The sequence below is a fragment of the Amphibalanus amphitrite genome, unplaced genomic scaffold (genome assembly GCF_019059575.1).
Source record: "Amphibalanus amphitrite isolate SeventyFive unplaced genomic scaffold, NRLGWU_Aamphi_draft 000180F_arrow, whole genome shotgun sequence".
In the NCBI taxonomy this organism is placed as follows: Eukaryota; Metazoa; Arthropoda; class Thecostraca; order Balanomorpha; family Balanidae; genus Amphibalanus; species Amphibalanus amphitrite.
Genome location: NW_024881675.1, coordinates 721,568 through 742,110, shown reverse-complemented (window position 1 = coordinate 742,110; position 20,543 = coordinate 721,568). Strand labels below are relative to the sequence as shown.

At 50.6% G+C, this 20,543-nt stretch overlaps 1 protein-coding gene across 1 annotated transcript in view; it reads left to right on the top strand.

The window, feature by feature from the left end:
- Positions 1-6,390: 6,390 nt before the first annotated feature.
- LOC122384042 (GAS2-like protein pickled eggs) overlaps positions 6,391-20,543 on the top strand; it is a 72,883-nt gene continuing 58,730 nt past the window's right edge. Inside the window, exons 1-2 of the mRNA XM_043371009.1 lie at positions 6,391-6,898; positions 15,883-16,368. Of these exons, the coding sequence (XP_043226944.1) occupies positions 6,605-6,898; positions 15,883-16,368 (780 nt within the window). The 5' untranslated portion in view covers positions 6,391-6,604. The remainder of the gene's footprint in view (positions 6,899-15,882; positions 16,369-20,543) is intronic.

The window sequence follows — 20,543 nt, the reverse complement described above, 5'->3', positions numbered from 1 at the left end:
ACTTAGTTTGGGAATTGATACACATTTTGTAGAGATTTGTCTGGCAAATGGTGTAACAAACCTCAAGCCTATCATGATCTGAAGCTGTTGTAACAAATCAAAATTGCTTTGATGTTACATAGTACCTTGTTGGAAAGACTGCTGGAGCATGGTTCAAGATGATGTGTAAAAATTCAAGATTTGTGCGAAAGCTTGTGACTGAAGAACGAAAACAGTTCGATATGAGGGCTCAATCAAACGTGGAAATGGATGACAAAAGTAGAGTTTCAACGTTCCAGCATGTGAGAATAACTTTAGTGAGAAATTCATAGTTCTTGTAGCATTGCATTCTTTTTATGTACAGTTACCTATAGGTTTTGTTAGGGTATTTCAAATTCATTGTGTCAGTTGAGATATAGATGGATTGCGGAAAATTTTAGAATCATTGCATGGTAGCTAGGTACTTGTTCGGTAAAAAGGTATGTGATGAATGCCATGAGAAGTTTTTTATGATTCAATATATGTTTGTTGTTGTACCTACAAAAATGCAAGCTTACTAGCAACTAGTTTCTGAATCAAATTGAAAGTATATTTTGCCATGAATGTAAATATGTACCTGCAAAGTATGTCAATAAATTTGTGTGATGTTGGCCAGAGAGTTTTATCATCTGGGCATTTATGTCGCTTCTTACATTAGGTGTTAAGCATAGTAATTACGGATGAACTTTGTGCCAATATCTTCAATGCACAATGTATGTAGCATGTCTACAACCCTCACTGATCCTGCTATAGCTATAGGCATTTGGCACCAGCTTGACCAAGGGCATGAACTTCACAGTTGCACAACCTTTTGTCATGTACCACCAGTCACTTTTTTTACTTAAGGTGCTCATAGCACTGCAGTGCACACAACAATGTGCAGAGGGCCTACACAAAAACAACATGATTAGTGTGCACTATGCTCAGCATTGTACCCTGATCAGTGATCATTATTTGAATATTTTGATCGCACTCAACAGTCAGCAGTCAGGAGATAATTATTGAATATCACATTTATTATACATCACTTGTCAAACAAGAGCATGATGACACACATTTTGACAAGCAATCATGGTAGTATTCCAATAAGTTGGACAGTCAGTCACCTCCCTGGGCGTCATTTTTCCAGGAAGGTACCTCTGCAGGTGTTGTGATTGGCTAGGTTGAATTGGGTTAAGTTAGGCGAAGTAAGGTGGTTAGGACCAGGTCAGACCGTAAGGCCTGGTCAGGTTGATTTTAATCTTTCATTCTAATTTGACATAGATACCTATTACCTATGTTTTTGCTCAAGCCTGAATTTCATTAGGTAATGAGTTAATTTTGCTTTGTTTTTATCTGTCTTGTTTTGTGTTTTTGTCCCTTATATTTTGCCCCATAGGCAAGGGTGGAGCTTTTCCAGGGAAGGTGGTGGAGCATGATTGGAGGCGCTCAACCAGACGGCATAGGAGGGCACGGTTTCTGAACGCGCACTGATGCCTGATTCAAGCCACGCTGTCTTCATGCGGGGCGGCGCGCTACTTAAAAGTCCCTAAAAGAACGGGAAGTGATGCCGATAGAACCTTCAATCATTCTGGGCTAACGCTTATGACTTGGAAAAAGTCCGAAAACCTGTCGGCTCTTGTTCAGCAGGAAGTGTATGAAGGGCCACCCGCCATAAGCACTGCTCAACCGCAGGCACAGGTTTAGACGGTGTTGGTCCGCATCAAAGCCAGTGTGCTGGAGAATCCATTGGCTGAAATGTTCCAGAACATTCATCACTGTGTTTTTATGAAAGGTGGCTACATGCTCAGTTAAAAGAAAAAGTACCAGATTGTTTTGCTTTTTAATTATGCAGCGGGAAGAAAGGTGTCCGGATAATTTCGTTACACCCCCTGTAATGTTCAAATGGTTGCTAAATTCGAAATCAGCTCCAAAAACTAGCCTAGAAACATGTAAAACTCGAAAAAGGAACCGAGGTCATCAAAGGTCATTGAGCTGACCTGACCTTCAGGTGACCTTGACACCCACCCTAATGCATGGGACCAGCATCATATCACATGTTTCAACGCTTGAAACCACGTGAAAACTGCAACCGCGCGGCTAATGCGAGCCGACATACGCCGAATCGCGATTCGGGCCAAATATGGTCTCGAAAAATAGGTCACATGTCAAAGGTCAATTGGGTCAGGGTCATGACATTTTCAGGGTAGGTGTAAAATTGATAAAATCGGGGGCATTGAAAGTTTCGTCGCGATCGGACGGTTTTTACGCGAGTTACTCACGAAAAACCGATAAAGCGCACCCAAAAAGGCAGAAATATGCACATGCGATATCCTATACTGCGAAAAAAGGTGCATCATTTTTTAACGTCGCCGACAAATTGTAATTACCCTAAGCTCAGGCAGATGTATGGTAGAAAATCCCCCAAGTGAAATACACTACGGCGGAAATAAAATACCCTACGGCGGAGCTCGGTTGCAATTTGTAAATAGTAAACTGCTTGAAACAAGAGGCTAGTAAAATAGTTGTTATGAATATAGCACCTTGGACCAACAGTGATTGATTGATTTTTATATAATGTAACAGTGAATTACATAGTTTACGTCTCTCGTAAGACCATAAATGAATGTAACGGAACAATGTATGGAAAGTTCAAGTGATACAGGTATGAAAATCAACAGGAACCCTGTCTGATAAGTGAACCACACTACTGTATGAATCAGTGAACCATGTTAACCAGGGATGCGGAGCCGTGGAAATTTCAGACGGCTCCGGCTCCGGCTCCGGCTCCGGAGAAAAAAATCGGCTCCGGCTCCGGCTCCGGCTCCGGGTGAAATGTCATGGCGGCTCCGGCTCCGGCTCCGGCTCCGAGTAAAATGATCCGGCTCCGGCGGCTCCGGCTCCGGCTTCTACTCAGTACATCCCCTATGCGATCAATTAAATACGGGTGGAAGAAAAAGGCGATGGGATTGGTACACGTTGCTTCTGTATTTGTATAACAAGGCTATTTTGAATACCACATTGTTTTACGCCTTGTACCTACTGTCAAACCGAACTAGGTAAATAATTGTTTCCTCGTAAGAAAAGGAGCCGGAGTCGCCCCCGTTTTTGACGGCTCCGGCTCCGGCTCCGGCTCCGGGCAAAATATGCCGGCTCCGGCGGCTCCGGCTCCGGCTCCGGCTCCGGCTCCGCATCCCTGAATTGTTAACCACTGCAAAAATAAGTGAACCATTGTTATCCCAAGGATGACAGTGTTGCAAGCTCGCAAAACCCTCAGCGCCAGGTTATCTTTCACAAGATGTACATATATACTTCCTGCGGCACCGCCGGGAGGTTACACTTTACTTATACGTCCGGGAAGTTACGTTACGTTATGGGAAGGTCATTACGGGGAGGCACGCATAAGTCAGGGAAGCTATTATGGTAACTTTATATAATGTAGTTATAGTTACTTTGATATTATCGGGAGTTGATTCTGATTGTAGTAGCCTCCCGAGTCCCGAGTTCTCGTAACCTTCTAATCTGATTTTTTTTTTATAAAGGTCACCTGAGGTCAGTTCGACATGACCTCAACATTATCATTCAACTGAGCGTGGGATATTGCAGTTGATCAGGTGCCGGAAATAATCAAACACTATCCCAAGCATATTGAATTGTGATTTTTCTACACTCCTCACAAAATCCGAGCCGTTGCAAACGGTTGCATTGCTGTGCTTGCGTGAGGTCATAAAAGTAGGCAGGACGCAACTAAGGTCATCGGTGTTTTTCGTCAACGACCCGATCAAGTCGAGAGCTAGCGCCTAGCAAGTCAGCATAGACTCTGGAGACCTGTCGAATCGAACGAAATGAAATAATGGCCCAGCTGTCGAGTGAACGGCCGCATAAAGCGTTTCATTGTCTCGATGTGGTTTGCACGATGGTACAATCGGAGTGCGCACCGCCAAGGCGCGCTTGCATTTCTTCCGAATGTAAGATCATGCTGCTCGGTGGGCAATCGGAATTGTCTCTGACACGTATCCATCAATTGGCAACTATGACCGTATGTTATTAGTGTGGCAATGGTGAATTGCTTCCCTGGTACGGCCTCAGGTCTGACGCCTGACACACATACTTGGCCCATGAGAACAAGCTCAGGCCATACATGCAGATATTGGATAGGAAATCATTTGACGGGCCTGATAGCTCAGGTACTTACATAGCCGCCATAAGGAACTGCCTTCGGCCATCACGGTGGGAAGAAAAACTCGGGCGATTTTATCTCAAGGCGAGCACGGGCCTCTCGGAGCATGAGATGGGCTCTGGCTCAGCCTCCGCGCGGACGACGGACTGGGCTCAGACCAGGAAGGGAGTTGTGAGATTGACTTGTGCGCCGACAACTTCACCAGTGCGGGACACATGATTGACACTTAGCGGCTCCATGTAGCGGCTATTTATTCCGGATTGTCATCTTTCCGGCGCTCGTAGACCATTCATTTTCGCAGTTGATATGGGCGACTGGAGTCCCTCCCGTGATGTGAACATACGCTGAACAGAGCGCTGAAGGACCCGCTCGCTCCCGCGGCATTACGCACTTTGTTCACAACACGGGCGGCTGTGTCTGCGCGCGCCACACGCTCCACGCTGTCGGGTGCATTAGAGTTACCAAATTATCGCTTATCAATGTCGAGACGAGCTTTTTCCTACCGAGCGGCAACCTCCTGGAACCACCTCCCACCCACCACCACTAGCTCTGGAACACACGCTGAGTTTCTTCGCCACCTTGCTGCCTAGCGCTTTTGCCTTCTGTCATATCCGTGAAAATTGTGACGCGCTGGCTGCTCTGCACTCATCAGTCTACTGCGGCAGTGTTTGTGCATGTGTGCGTGTACGTGTGTGTGTGTGGGGGGGGGGACGGGGTAGGTGTACCATGTCTTTTGTGTGTGTGATCGAATCAAATACTAAACCATGCAATGGAATGATTCGAAATACATTGAACTTGAACTTGAACTTGAACATACACATGCACTTAGCCGGCCAGTGTTTGGGCGGCGCTGGACGATGCGCTGACGTCTATCTCAGGTGATCGTGAGCCGGTTGTCCTCGACGCCGGGGCAATACATTCTGCATGATCGTCGGGCTGCGGCAGTGGCGCCGTACCGGGCTGCCACCCGGATGTGGTTGAACTGAGCGCCCTGCAGTACTTATAGCGGGGCCCGCCCGCTGGTAGCTGTCATAACCATAACGTGAAAAGCCGCACACGTGCCCTGTCTGGCGGGCCGGCGCAGCGCAGTCATGATGGAGGTGGTCGCGATCTGCAGCAGAGGCTCAGTGAGCAGGATGTCCCGTGATTCCGGTAATTGTCGGCTTTGTCCTGTGGTTCATTCAGGAACACTGAGCCAAGCTCCACTGTTAGCTCACTGAACATACACGTATGTAAGCGAGACAGGCCGGGTGTATGCATAGGCACTTGGAAGTCAGATGAATTGTCTGAGTGTCTGACATACCCATAGCGTGATGATCTGTCATCTCAGACATAGGAGGGACCGGGGGTCGTCTTTACCAGCGGATGTAAAGTGAGAAACGGGGGTAGCAGCTAGCAAGGACCTCGAGTCGGTTACCCTTCCCTTCAGAACTATGCTTAACAAAGTAAGAAAGTGCTTGTTGGAAAGGAATAGACTCACGAATCGTTGCAGCCTGCAGGTATAAATCCGCCCATGTTTATGGGACATTTCTTGATGTTGACAGCATAGGTCGAGGTAACAGCGAGTAGCGACTATTTGGCATTTAACAATTTATCGAAATGCTTTTTTTGGTTTGGTCACCTAAATAAATAATTTATGCGTATCAGATATCCACCTCATTGATTCATGTTTCCATTTATAACGTTCGATTGCAATGCGTCGCTTTATTGCAGCCGTAACGTTTAAAGTTTAACGTTTGCATTATGGTAGGTATCTACACATTTTTTGTCTTTTACATGCCTAATTTAATTATGCATTACCATTTACCAATTACCAAGAAAGAGAGAACATGTGCTGTTTATAGGTATAGGTGAGGTCCATAAGCTATTATCCCACTGAACAACCCTTTTACATATAAGATGGATCGGGAATAAGCCTTGCTCACGAGTCACGAAAGACGTTTTAACGCCGTTTTGCTACCATTTTTGACCCCTCGAGGCCGGCCGAAATGATTCACCGCGTGCCCCAACAAGTAACCTTTCGATGACAGTTATACGTCCTGTCAGGAGTCACCACCCAGCGGTGTCCGGCGACCGGCCGTCATGAGGCCCGCGCGCGTCGCGTGCCTGATCCGCGGTTCGCGCGCTCGGCGGCAGCCGCCGTTGGCGCCACCAGCGCCTCAAGACGGCCGGCTCGCGCGCGCGCCGACGCAGCGGCTCCGTCTGCGGCGGACGTCAGTGCGGATCGCGGGCCGGAGTCGGGTGGGCGGTGCGTCTCTGTTCCGGTCGGCCAGGGCCATGTGGACGGCAGCCTTGTGAGCGACCCTCTGACGGAACTCGGGTGCGCGCCGGTCGGGTGAGGTGACGGAGCTGCAGTGTGCGTCGCGCAGCGTGGTGTCAGTGAACAGCGTCTCGGAGTGTTCCGCGCGGACTCGTCCCCCCACCGTCATGTCTCCACCGCTCGGCGCCGCGTGCGAGGAGCGTCAAACCCCCTCCCGTGAGGTGCGCGGGATGACACCGGGAATGACGCCGCCGCCGCAGACCGAGTCGGCGTCACTGGACGTCAGCGGGGACGGCATCATGCACCTGGAGCCGCGACCGTTCCGGCCGTTCAAAACGTCCGAGGAGTATCTGTACGCCATGAAGGAGGACCTGGCCGAGTGGCTGAACACGCTGTACGGCCTCAATATGACTGCCGAGAACTTCATGGAGGTCCTGGAGACCGGCGTGGTGCTCTGCGATGTGAGTAATTCGCTGTTTGATACGTTGTCATAAATCCACGTGTTTGGCAACAACTCCGTGAAGACAGTGATGCTTGCCTAAACACGCACCAGTCTTCGTGCGGCGTGCCGTACGTACATACATTGTATATCTATATTCAATCGACTGTTTACAGGGGCGCGGGAACTACTTTCCGACTGGGGGGGCACACCATAATAGAGATTAACCTAGGGTACCCCCAAATCTAGTTTTCTCACCGGTTTTAGGCCACTTATTTTTCATCCCTCGGCTTTTTCAACAAAAAAAGAAAACATTTGCAAAAAAAGTGTGGTATTCCGTCTCAAAGCTGTGGGGGCACCGCCCCCACGGCCCCAGAGTTGGGGGGGGCAACAGAGCCTATTTTAAGGGAATTTGACTGGGGGGGCAACCTGGAAAATTGTCTTTAATAATCCATTAACCCTCGCCCGTATTGGTGTTTCCAGTAGCGAGCGTATAGGGGGGGGGGGGGGGTCCGTTGGACCCTCCCCATTGCCGTTTCGCCCCTGATCGAGCTAGAGCTTCGCGGAAAAAACGACCGTGTTGCCCGTGATGAAAGGAAGCCGATTATACCCAATTTTAAGGTCCTAGGTCATCGGTTGACCTTCCAGGTCAGGTCATTGACCCAAAAGTCGGGAAAATCGGGACCTGTTAGAGCGTCGTAAAGAGTGGCTGCTATGGTTTTTCGGGGTGCTGATCACGAATATCATGTTAGTTATGATCATAGATGATGTCTTCATGCATATAGGCCAGGTCAGGTCAGGTCAGGTCAACCAGTAAGGGTTTTGCCGGGTATTCGTAGTAGGTGGCAACCGCCTCTGACAGCTTCGTAACATGTTACGAAGGCACCAAGACTACTTCGTAAATGGTCAAATGGCTGCTTAATTCGAATTCAGCTCCAAAAACTAGCCTAGAAACATATAAAACTCGAAAATGTGAACCGAGGTCATGAAAGGTAAATGATCTGACCTGACCTTCCGGTGATCTTGACACCCACCCTAATGCATGGGAGCAACATCATATCCCATGTTTGAACGTTTGAAACCACGAAAAGACTGCAAACGCGCGGCTAATGCGAGGCGACATACGCCGAATCGCGACATCGGCCAAACATGGTGCCATGGTGCTAGGCCGCCGGTGCATCTGAAAGAACTGTGGTGCCCCTGACAAGCCTGAAGTTCCAACGACAGGCCCGTGGTGCCCCTGACAGGCCCATGATGCCTTTGCGAGGCCGGTGGTGTCCACGTGAGGCCGGTGGTGCCTGGGCCCTGACAGGACTGTGGTGCTCCTGACAAGCCTGGAGTGTCCCCAACAGGCACGTGGTGCCACTAACAGGCCCAAGGTGTCCCAGTCCCTGCGAGGCCGGTGGTGTCCCTGCCAGGCATGTGGTGTCCATACTAGGCCTCTGGTGCCCCTGACAGGTCCGTGGCGCCCTTGCTAGGCCTATGGTGCCTCTGGCAGGCCTATGGTGCCCCTGGCGGGCCTGTGGTGGTACCCCTGACAGGCCCAAGGTGGTGCCCCTGCGAGGCCGGTGGGGCCCCTGGCAGGTCTGTGGTGCCCCTGGCAGACCTATGGTGCTCTTGCTAGGTTGATGGTGCTCCCAACAGGCCTGTGGTGCCCCTGACAGGCCGGTGGTGCCCCTGGCAGGCCTGTGGTGTCCCCGGGCCCCAAGAGGGTGGGGGGTCATGACCCATATGACCCACCCTTAGATACACCACTGGTCATTACTTACAGACTGACTCATTTGACATCCATTGCAAAACAAGTCACAGTAGTTACGTAGTATGTTTGTCACCCTGTTCCTTTATGCCCATTTTTATAGTGGGCAAATCTCGACGACTAGGGGGGCAATTCTGTTGAGTGCGGGGGCATTTGCCCCCCCCCCCCCCCCAGTTAACATGTTAAAATAGGCCCTGGGGGGCAAGCTGCCCCCACTGCCCCCCCGGCTCCCGCGCCTATGACTGTTTATGACTTTATTGAGCCTACCCCCATTATATTTCATTTTTTGGTCCTATCCTTTTTTTCTGGTCAGCGAGTCACGTTTTTGTTTTTTCCGTTCGTGGTCAGGGGCGGCCATTTGTCTCAAGAAGTTTTTTTTTAGTTCTTCGACGAAAGCCGAAAGGAACACTGCTATTTTTTGATCATGTTGCTGGGCGTAAATGATGAGCACCGAGATTATAATGAACTAAAATAATAATTAATGCATCCATGGCTGACACTTTTATTCATTAGGTATCCAAGCCTTTAGGTATAATTATCAAAAATTAAGTGCCTGATTCTATTTGATTGCTGCGCACGGAGCTCTTGCGATACGAATACGGCGCGAACGTAACGTAGATTGTGGAACGATTCCATAACGATTCTACTAGGCTGCCGGGCTGCCTTCATTCCAACGTGATCCGTTGACACGTCCGTTGCAGTGCGATGACTGGTGAGTGTGCACGCCTAACATGTTTGTGCCTGCCGACATTTTACTTTTTTTCTGTGATTTAATGACCGCACCTCATTGATCCCTAACGTCAACCTTGGGGCCTGGGCCGGCTGGGCCTGGAAGGAAAGATAATTTATGCATGCTGGGTTCGATCGATGTCACAACATCCTTTTCAGACCCTGCATATAAGCTAAAACTGAAGAAATTGCGCTTATAAATGGAATGGAGAATGTTTTTGTACATCCCATGGTACGGGAGCCGCGAAGCTGCCTACCGGGCCAGTTTTAACCGACCTCACGCGACTTTCCCAGACGGTGCGGATTTTCTCTGTTGGTTATCGTTTCGGCCGAGCGTGACTGGGCCATTGTTGTAGGTCTCCCAGTTTCCACGTTGAGACGCCGTGAAACTTGCTCGCGAGACTCGCCAAACGTGAACTGTTCACGGAAGCACCGGCCTTGGAAGCACCCACCAATGGAAGTCCGCTTACCTCAATGCATTTTTCACGTGATTCATCGCGCTTCTTTCCTGCAGTGGACAAACCTTACCCGACACCTGCCGCAAAAAGGTCTGCGCAGTGTGGCATTTTAAAGGGACCCTCCCACCTTCAAAAAAGTTAATGAATTGGCATGAAAGTGATGTCGCTCGGTTCAGAAAGAGCAAAAATGAATATCTACCAAATTTCATCGAAAAATATTCACCGGTTTTCAAGATATTAGACTTTTACTTTTGTTTACTTTTTGGGATCTCCGCTGTTCCTAGCGACTTTATTTGAAAGTGCGGCATTTGTTGCGCGCAAAGCAGCATATACCACCGCGTGCTGCCTAACCTTTAAGTAAAAGATTTAAAAATCGTTAGATCTCCGCTGACGTCACAAATTCTAAGGGGGCATACCAATGCACTAGCCCCTTAGAATCCGAAAACTGCAAGTTTGAAATTCCAAATCTCCGAATTGAAGCATTTTTCGATGTTGTGAATGCCCAAACCGGTATTTTCAGGCCATGGCCACCAATTTGGCTATCTCAACTCAAAACTAATGTTAAGGTGGGAGGGTCCCTTTAAGCATGGCCCTTGGTGTATTTGGTGGTTCAATACCAGCCGCCCGGCGGTGCAATTGAAACCCCTCCGTTGCACGATAGGACCGCGGCCGGAATTAGCGCGACATTGGTGGATTTGGCGACCTTTCCCAAATTGAGTTAAACTGTGTCACGTAGTTCAGAAATGTCCATGGACCACGAATCTACAAATATTTTTCGTCCATAGTGTACAGCGTCCGCGCCACATCAGCCCAAACACAAAGTTTTGTGCCAAGCATCGTAGACCCGTTTTCGTACGGAGAAAAATAGCAGCTAATGTAGGTAAAAAATATATCTATTACTTATTAGACGGCTTTATCAATATTTTTGACGTCTAACCTGATAGTTTAGACCATGGGCTACACGATGGAAGAAAAAAAAACTCATAGCGGAATATATATAAATACGCTTCAAATGTTAAGTTTTTTTGGTGCTTTAAAAATTGTGAGTTAATTTTACTGTTATAGATATTCTGGAATGCCGATATAAAAAGTCCCGCTAGGTCCCGCTGTTCTTTTATCAATATGGTGTTTACCAATCAATTGCCTTTCAGAAAATGTATAATTTAGCTGCGTCAGCCTGCGGCAGCGAAAATTAAGGGCATTTTTTTACTCCAGGTCGCCGCGGCCGGGAGCCGCGAGTAACAGAACCTCAGGAATCGAACAAGGTTGCCAAGTACCAACTATATTAAAGTTTTGTCCGGACATATCCGTACCTTCTATCGGAGTTTCTGATACACTTTTCTGACCCGTAATAAATTTGTTATATAGTCATGTAGGCCATCAGATTCCCATCTTCACGGTTTTGGTGGCTACATTATTTGCTTATCGGAATTTCCGGTGCCGTCATGACCTGGCCTGACAGGTGCTGCCGTCTTATCACGTGACCGAGCGGAGTCGAGGTCAGGGCAGGTCAACCGATTAATTAATCAATTAATTAATGAATTAATTAATGATTAATTAATTAAATTAATCAGAAATTGTTTAGAAAGTACACCGATTACCATTTTTATGATTCTACCATCCTTTTCATGTGAAAAGCGGGCACGAAATACGAAAAAGTACCGATGTCGCGCTAATTTTCGCTCCGGTCCCATTGTGCGTTGGTAGGTACTTACATTGAAAACCGCTCATCACGTCTCCACACCGCTGATCCGCCCCGTCAGCGGCTGAGCCGGCCCGCTGGTGTGCCTGGCTCCTGCTCGTGCCACGAGCGTGGACGGCCGGCGCCGCGCAACGAGAGCTTATCCGCACCAGAATTCCCCCGCTGTCCGGGTCTAATCCTGTCTGTAGTCATGTGCACTGTGCAGTGTGCTCAGTGCTCTTCACTCGTCAGTGCATGTAGCTCGCTCTGAGAGACGGACATCTGACATGTATCGTGAGCCGGGGGTTCGCCGTCCGTCCGTCCATCCGTGGCCCGTGCCCTCCCGGCGCGGTGGATTCACGAGCGGCCGACTAGTCTAAGCGCCCCCTCCCTGCCTATCTTATCGTAGAGGCCCGTGCTCGGCGCGAGTGGTGCGGTTAGCACATCCTGCCCATGTGGCGCGGGTCGCCCGGTGCAGATTTCCTAGAGTATAGGACGTCGGACATTATACGAAAGTCTGAATAAACTGACCATTGGTGTTCTATGTTCGTTCGGCTCGCCCCAAAGGATAGCGGCTGGCTGCCCAGGCACAAACCAGTGCCCATGTTCTCTGGTCGTTAAATCCGGTCGGACACAGCGATACCGCTGAGTTTTTGCTCCGCTTAGTCGGTTCATGTATCACATTTTGACTGAAATCAAGATCTACATGGGCGTTAACAGTCCGGGTCAGTGGCTTCAGGACAGGCTTATCTTGGACCTTTTGTTAATTGTCGAGGTGTCGACATGCTTGGGTACCCCGAATCAACTTAAGATCAGTTTTACTTTGTCAGATGACCCTCAACATTTTTGAGGAAGTGTTATTCTAGGCAGGTCATTGACGTGAACTGATGAAATCGGCTTAACTATGGAATATCGATCACGGCTGCTCATAAACTAAAGCTGACTTTTCTCGCATATATATATTTTTTTAAATTCCTGCAAGCAACTTGATGATGACGAAAGCAGGCATTGCAGCATTTCTGAGATAAACACTAAACAGATATAGGTATCCTGCTTCTGGTATTGCCTAATTAGCTAGTCGAGGCGTAGTTTTCCATCCCTGAGTTTAAACTGATCTGTTCTGGACGTGGCAGTAGCTGCTTCTGTGCGGACATCCTGCTCGGAGCGTATCTTTCCGTATCTCAGTTGTTTATGTCGCGATCTCTGCAGTCTACAACCGTGCAGTGCAGTCTTAGCACAGTTGTGGTGATCTGCACCCGGCCGGCCGGTAGCTGTGTGTTGGAGAGGTTCCAGCAAAACGCGGAAATATTCTGACAACACTCGATTGAACTCGTTCTCAATCTTGTGGATCTGGGGCGATTTATGCGCGATTTGACGAACTGGGTTGTGGGGTGGAGAATCGGGGCTAATATTTGAAAACGTGAGAGATGGGATTTAATGGGAAACACCATCTTTTCGCAGCGCAGCGTTTAGTTATGGACCGATCCATTTTGCAGTTATAAAAGTAAATTGTACGTGCTGGTTGAGGCTACTATACCATATTATGGTGACGCATAGCTGGTTTGCTTTGACCCAGTGACTGCAGGTTTAATTAATGCTCGGCCCTCATATCGCAAACGGTCCATATCTTTGATATAAACCTGAACGGTTGTATAATCAAGATTTTTATCATGCCTGGCCACCTTTGCTCTGCAGCTCACCGCACTTTGCTTTTTACAATTACTCACTTGTGGGTGCTCAACCGGTGACTTAATGAGCTGTGTTGTAAGAATATGTTTTTGCAGTGCGTCGTAACAATTTATGATTGATGCCGCCCATGCGAACATAGAAATTCACTTTAGATTCGTCGATTGTTGTACCTACTCTTATTGCAGGTACTATATGTACCTTTTAATCATTTAAAGGTCAATTATAGGTGCCTATCTAGCATATTATAAATGATTATCCGATAATACTGTCGCCTTAGTTAAAAGTTTTTTGTTTGTTCCCTTTTTCATATTTTGCTATTGTCAGCGAGAAGCTACCCGGACACGCCACACCCCAACATCTCTCCCTCATCGGCTGACACGTCATCAAGGAAAGTTTGTCAAATTAATGTACTTCCCTGAAAGCAGACTGAGGCCCAAAGATTGGTATGCTAATGAGGGCATTGTCGTACAGTGTGTGCCGGTAACGCAAAAAGTCTGTATTTGGTGGCTGCCGGCTGGTCGGTTTACCCCGCGCCACCCGTTTACCTTCACTGCTCGGCTCGCCCTCAGTACCGGTAGTGCCCAGCCCGGTCCACAACGTCCAGCAGATTTCCTCTATAATGCATGCCAACACGCGTATAACGGGACATAAACGGTCCACAACGCATTTGCACGAAATGATTCATTGCGTAGCTAGATGACAGTGGTTAGTTGCGAGGTCTTCTGTGGCTTATTTGTGACTTGTGAGGCTAATATATGGGACGTCTCGTCCCGTTTTGCCGTAACTACGTTAAATTGCCATTTTCCCTAATGAATGGTTGGCTGTGCCGTTGTTGTTTATTTCTCTTTATTTACCAGCCAGCATAAATGTCATAGTTTGCCATGAAGCAGCGCATACGCTTCCCAATGAGATGACGTTGGCCTGACGAAGGGTTGTGCTATTCTGTCGGCCGTTCCCAATCATATATCCGTCTTGATCAGTATGTGTGCAAACCGCACAGCGTAGCATGTCAGTTGTGGCATGCCGAACATCAGTTGCAGCGGCATTGCTAGAACTGCTGTGTTTTCCATACCAGTGCCATGATTGGAGGAACACGATTTTGAGACACGAGTATCGCCAACCTAAGGTGATGTTCTAACTTTTAACGGCTTATTACGCGACATTTCGCAGCCTTCAACCTTGCCAGAATCAGCCACTGTGCCGAATGATGTTAATGAGATCTTGTGATTCCAGTCCTCTGGAAGATAATGTGAGCACTTCTTCTTAGTTTATGTTACGTAAAGTCTGATGTATCCGGTCGGTTAACGAGAGGCCTCGCTGCACGCTCATGCCAGGTAAATTGGCAGGTACAAAATGGGCCCCAGATGTGGTAAAATGTGGTAAAATATGTAGGTACTAGATACTTCCCGTCCCTTATCACTGTAGGGCTATGTAGACTGCAGACTGCAGACTGTATAGTCCTTTGACTCCATCAAGGCGATATCGGATGTTGCATCGGATGTTGCAAGGCAGACGTCCGATCATGGACCGATCTGTTTCGATGTGCGGTGCGGGCTGAATCAGCGGAATGGCATGGAAAACAACTACTGATGTGGCTCCTGGGAGTCATTTTTCATTTTTAGGATCATGCTTGGAGCATGTCTTCATGGGTTCTCCCAGGGCCGGTCGCCGAGAAAAGTTGGCCAGTCGCACGATACAGCAGCACGGAAACTGCGTCCGAACAAAACCGGTTCCTTGTCGTTGTTTTCAAATGCAGAACTAGCACAAATGAGATGTATTTCCCAAACGGCCGGAACTGCAGATTGCGGCAAATTGGTCGCCGCTGCGTCACATTGCGCTGACAATGTCTAGGAGGAACTGTTCACCGACGGCCGAGCGCCTGCGGCAGCGGCTGTGTCCTGCAGCTGCACACGACATGTTGCTGACTAGCCGACACGGTATGCGCGCTGCACAGTGCACATGGTGCAGTGTGGCGTGTGGCTTCTATAGACATTAGATGGCCGGACTGGTGACAGGCAACGCCAGAGAAACAGTCGAAACAACAAATTCGATGGTTGCGGAACAGCCGAGCCGATAGTGATGTGAATGTTGGACTCAGTGTTGCGCCGACCACTGCGTCAATAATAACAGCCGGATAACATTTGCACCGACAGTGGCCTTGCACCAGCAGTCGAGACAACGTTAGACTAAGACTCGAACCAATAGTAGCACAAAACGCCGCCGGCCATCACTAACGTGACCGTGTTTAGACACAACGGTTTTCTCAAGATAAACGACGCGATGAAGTGCCCCTAATTTGGTGGTAATCGTCACATCGCTCAGTTGATCATCGATTGTGCCCTCTCATTTTCGCCGCCGACCTGGCATGCTGCAACGGTACCAATCCCGTCGCAATTGCCGGGTGCAGACGGGCGGCACGGCTGGTTACACGGTGATGATGTGGAATTGATGTGACGCGCAACGTTGTTCAGGTAGCGTATGTACGTAGACGGCAGAGGCCTAAACGAACCAAGTTGTTTGAGGCTAGACGTCTCTTGCTCATCGCTGCGTGCAAAGGCACAGGGGGACGTGAATGTTGTCTGGGCTGTGAAACGTAATTGTACATTTTTACCTCCCAGAAGACGTGCCCGTACTTTCAAAGCTGCCAAACTTTGTCCCGCTTTTAGCTGATGACCGCCCTCTGTCTGTTTCAGCACGCCAGTAGCGTTCGTCGATGTGCCGACCAGTATCAGACAGAGCACGTCGAGCGTCGCGGTCGACGCTTCTCGGCTGGCTTCCGAGTGCCCTCCTGGGAGGTGCCCTACAACCGTCAGGCCCGTGCCGGCTCATTTTTTGCGCGCGACAACATCCACAACTTCATCCGCTGGTGCAACGAACTCGGCGTCCTCGACTGCCTCATGTTCGAGACCGAAGATCTCGTCTCGCGCAAGAACGAGAAGCACGTGATTCTGTGCTTGCTGGAGATCGCGAGGCGCGGAGCCAAGTTCGGCATGGCGGCGCCGATCCTGGTGCAGTTCGAGCAGCAGATTGACAGGGAGATCGCCCGTGAACAGGCTGGGGAGGACGCGGAAGATGCAGAGGATGAACAGGAGTTGGAGGACGAGCCCGAGGAGCCGCCCATGGTGTACGGACCGACACAACAGGTGGTCACCAACGACCTGAAGAGCCTCGACGAAATGGTGAGTACCACACCACCGACTAATGCGTGTCATGGCCCCCGGTGCGTGGGTTGAGTTAGCGTTAGGCGTACCCAATGCCCTTTAGCTATGCGTGCGTTGGCATGCGGTCGCTGATTCACCATGGCTCATTTGTCAGCGACGCGTCGAGCCCTTTGGGCTCGGTCCGTCACGCGTTGCGCAACATCTGCATATGCGTTCATGTTTACGCATACCTCCCCCCACTCACATTCCCACTGTGCGTGTTTACTTCATTCTCACTGCCTCTCAGTCATTCTCCCTTCTTCGGTATCGCCTCCATCACCGCTACCCTCTTCATTCTACTATCATCCATCTTCTCTTCTAACAGCACTCCATCTCCTTTCCCTCCGTAAGAATATGTAACTAAGAGAAATTCCTTCATCTGTTGGATTGGCACCTTCGTCTGCTGCTCATTGTAGTCCTGACGTACTTACCGTACGGTATTTGCTGTCGGCGCCGTTTCTCCTCGCGTTGAAGTGTTGGCGCCGTCAGAGTTCATTGGCCAGCCAGGACACTGATGGCGGCTACAGAAAGCAGGCGTTGTCCTGGACAGCAGTGCTAACACCGCTCAAATTCAAACCGTATCCGCACACTGGCTCTGCGCTCTGTTATCAGTTTTCACGTGGGGCACAACACTTCTGCTTTGTTCGGATACTCATTTACTGATAGTGCTGACTGATAACACGCAACGGATACTGAGATAAGGCGTTGTGTCAACATTACAGCCTTATCTCGACATCGCTGGGGGTCCGGCTTGTCCGTCTAAGTTCCAAAGATTTTCACATTGGTATTATTACCGTCAATAACAATGGTAGGTATATCTTAAACGGTTAACTCAACTGGGCATCATCTCGCAAGTTATAACGGGCATCATTTGCGGCAGAACATGTCTACAGTTCCCGTTGATCCGTATAGATGGTGGTGCTAATGCTACAATTGATGACATTTCAGGAATCACTCCCATGGCCGCTATGTTTAATGGCGTGTCTGTGCGTTTTTGTATGTCTGATTGATGGCTGACATCAGTGACTTCGTGGAGATAACTCGCGTAGGGCCCCAATAAGACGGGCAATTTTACCGGATAACAGCGCGTCGTCTGCCGCGAGATGTGGTCACGCAGAGCTTTGGTGCAGTTTGTCACTGACACAAACTGGCTTCGCCGAGATAAGTTGTGCTCGCTGATTTTAAAACCGTCTTGTCTCGCTCTAAGACTAAGTCGAGTACCGTTTATATAGGTGACTGTAAGCCTGAGCTTTAGCAGTGAGTCATCTACCCAAAGTAATAACAGAAACATAAGCTTTGCATCCATAAAGCACCTTGCAGCCGACTGGTTGACGGTTTAATGCCCCTTGATGTCCCGTTGTGTTGCTGGAAAGGAGGGCTTACCTAAGGCGGGCGCCTGGCGTCTATGTGACCTTATCACGGAGCCTAGCAACGCCGAACAATACGCGGGCCTCCTGCGGGCCTCCCCGCCCTCATGGTCATCTGCCCGGGTGCCTTAGCTCAGTGCATCTGACCCGAGGGAGCCTATAACGTATGCATCGTGCAGGTGTTGTCCTTCATGAGGCCAGGACCACGGCGCGCTGACCTGGCCCCCGCCCGGTCCACCTTGGTCCCGATCGGCGCGATCGCTCTCGGCACTGGAGTCGGGCGCTGCGAGCCGAGAGTTGTGGCCCCTCGCAGACCGGTTGGTCGTGACAAATTTGGACCGGTCGCCCGGCGGTGGCAGACGCGATGCGGCACGCGACGCACGTCCGACGCGGCGCGTGCACGGCGCGACGGGCCTGTGACCGATGACGACAAATGGGGCTCGTCACCTGGGGACGTCGGCGCCCCGGGGCGCCGATGGGAGGGACTGCGGGACCCGGAAGGCGGCGCTGGCCGCGCGGAAGTTCCGGCGGCCCGCGCGGAGGCGGCAGCCGCGTGCCGTCGCTGCGCCGACCGCCCGTCGTCGGCCACAGGTGCCGCCGACGCCGACACAGCTGTGGTGTCGGCGCGTCGGCCACACGCCACGCACGTGCGGCTGTGCCCTCAATGTCACGGTGACTCCGCCTCCCGTCCGCCGTGGCACCTGTCCTAGGTCGAAAGGGAGCGACTGAAGGTCGCTGACAAAGCGCAGCATTATACCCTCGCTCAATCCACATACTGGCTAATCAGTAATTCCTAATAAGCCGCCCAGTGGCCACTCTTGGCCCACTTGCGGCTCAGACAGTGTCCTCATCGCGATTGTCTGGACAGAACGAGTTGGCTTTGAATGGGTCGGTGCGCACGCCGTGTCAGATCAGTCAGTGTGCGCACAGTCTGTCGACGGGCGCTCGCGAGCCGTCCGTGGGAGGCGACTATCCGTCTCAGTCTCGGAGGAAACGTCCGCTAAGTAGTTCTTAAAATCACATATTGGACTTTACCGATATTAATTTGCCCTCCAAACACGGACTTGTTTGACTTCTTGATGGGAAACACGCAGTTGTTTAGTGCACTCAACAACTGTGTACTCTCCATCCAGGTCAAGCGGCTTTTCGACGTTTTCGTGCGTCGATTTAGAAATATCACCACGACAATCTGTCTTTTTACACAACCGTCAGGGACATGACCAGCAATTTGGTAAGCTCGGCTTACCGCGAAGTTTCGGCCGTTGTCCAGTTTCATTATTTTCCCATGCGCTCTGAGCCGGCCGACCAATCAACGGTTTCATAACCGACAGCTTTGTCTCCACACTCCAGCGACCCCGTTCATAATGTGACATTACCCTTCTGGGCGCTGCTGGCCGCTGTTTCAACAGTTCCATGAACACCGAACTCCAGTGTTTGTCCTCGCTCTGGCCGGGTATTAGGGTTACCTAATCCTATTTTCTCGATAGGTCACGGCTGTGGACAACGACCGGCACGGGATGTTCGTGCACCAGTTCGTTAAGTCTCGGCGTCCGGCCGCGACCACCATCTCCCCGATATGTCGTGATGAATCGCCCCATTATCACACACCGTGCTGACCTTGAAACTGTGCCCGGTCGAGCCATTGTCATTGGGGCGGCATGTGCGGTATGTGTATGAAAATGTCCGGCCGCGGCGGCGCTGTGTCCCGCTGCAGCGGAGAGCCCGGCGCCGCTGTTGCGGTGCAGAAGCCGGCCGGGCTCAGCCGTGGGACAGACCGATCGTCGCAGCTGGTTCTGGTCTCTCACACTCACTCGCTCACACAGACGGCTGGGTGCTGAGAGTGAGACCGCCAAGAATCTCGAGCTGCCAGCTCCGACCACCTGGCTCAGATTTCTCCAGTGTCCGCCTGTGAATTATCATGGGACTGTACCGGAGCAGCCGCCATCGCAACCGCTTCTTGGAATCATTATTATCGTGTGCAAATTTTTGACCAAGCAAACACGCACCTCATCTTGCATTATTAACCACGGAGCAGAAACCGGTTTAAAACCTAATTGCTCGCATTTCACGCGAATTCCTTTCTCTGTCTGACCCCGGTGAACATTAGGGCTCAGACTAGTCTGAGACCGAGTCGGCTCCCCTAATCGCCCCGCTTTGTCTCGACTGGCGCCGACGCTCGGCCTTTCGTGACCGCGTGACCCGACGTGCAGTCACGTGACGGGTCGGCGCACGTCATCATTGCGTCACGGGCGTCATCAGCGTGTGACTCGGAGGGCCGCCAAGGTCCAGCGTGGCGTCAAGGAGGCTCCACTCCACCCTCCCCTGGACCAGTTCCGCGCGGTGACGCCGACTCCGCCCTCGGGGAAGGCCGGTGTGTGCTGTCAGAGGTCACCGCAGGCACACACCACGTCAGAACGTGCTCGGGACAGGAGACGGGGCGCTGTCCGTCTCTAACTAAGCCACTCGGCCACCGGAGGGTGAGTAACCATACGAAGAAGACGGCGGACACCGCCGTCGCTGCCGGCACCGCGGTGGCCGCGGCCGCCACCGTTGCCAGCGCGCGGTCGCCCGCCCGCTCGGCGCTGCGGGAGGTGCGGTCACGTGTGGTTGACTTGGTCACGTGTGGTGGCTGGTCCTCCCTCCTCCAAGGAGACGGCAGGAGGCTTTTGTAGGTAGGAGAGACGATAACAGCGATTGGCGTACAGATGGCATACAGCGACTGCATAAGATAGACTCTGTATTATTTGGGTGGAGGAGGCGGGGACTAATTTGACGTGAGAGAGATGT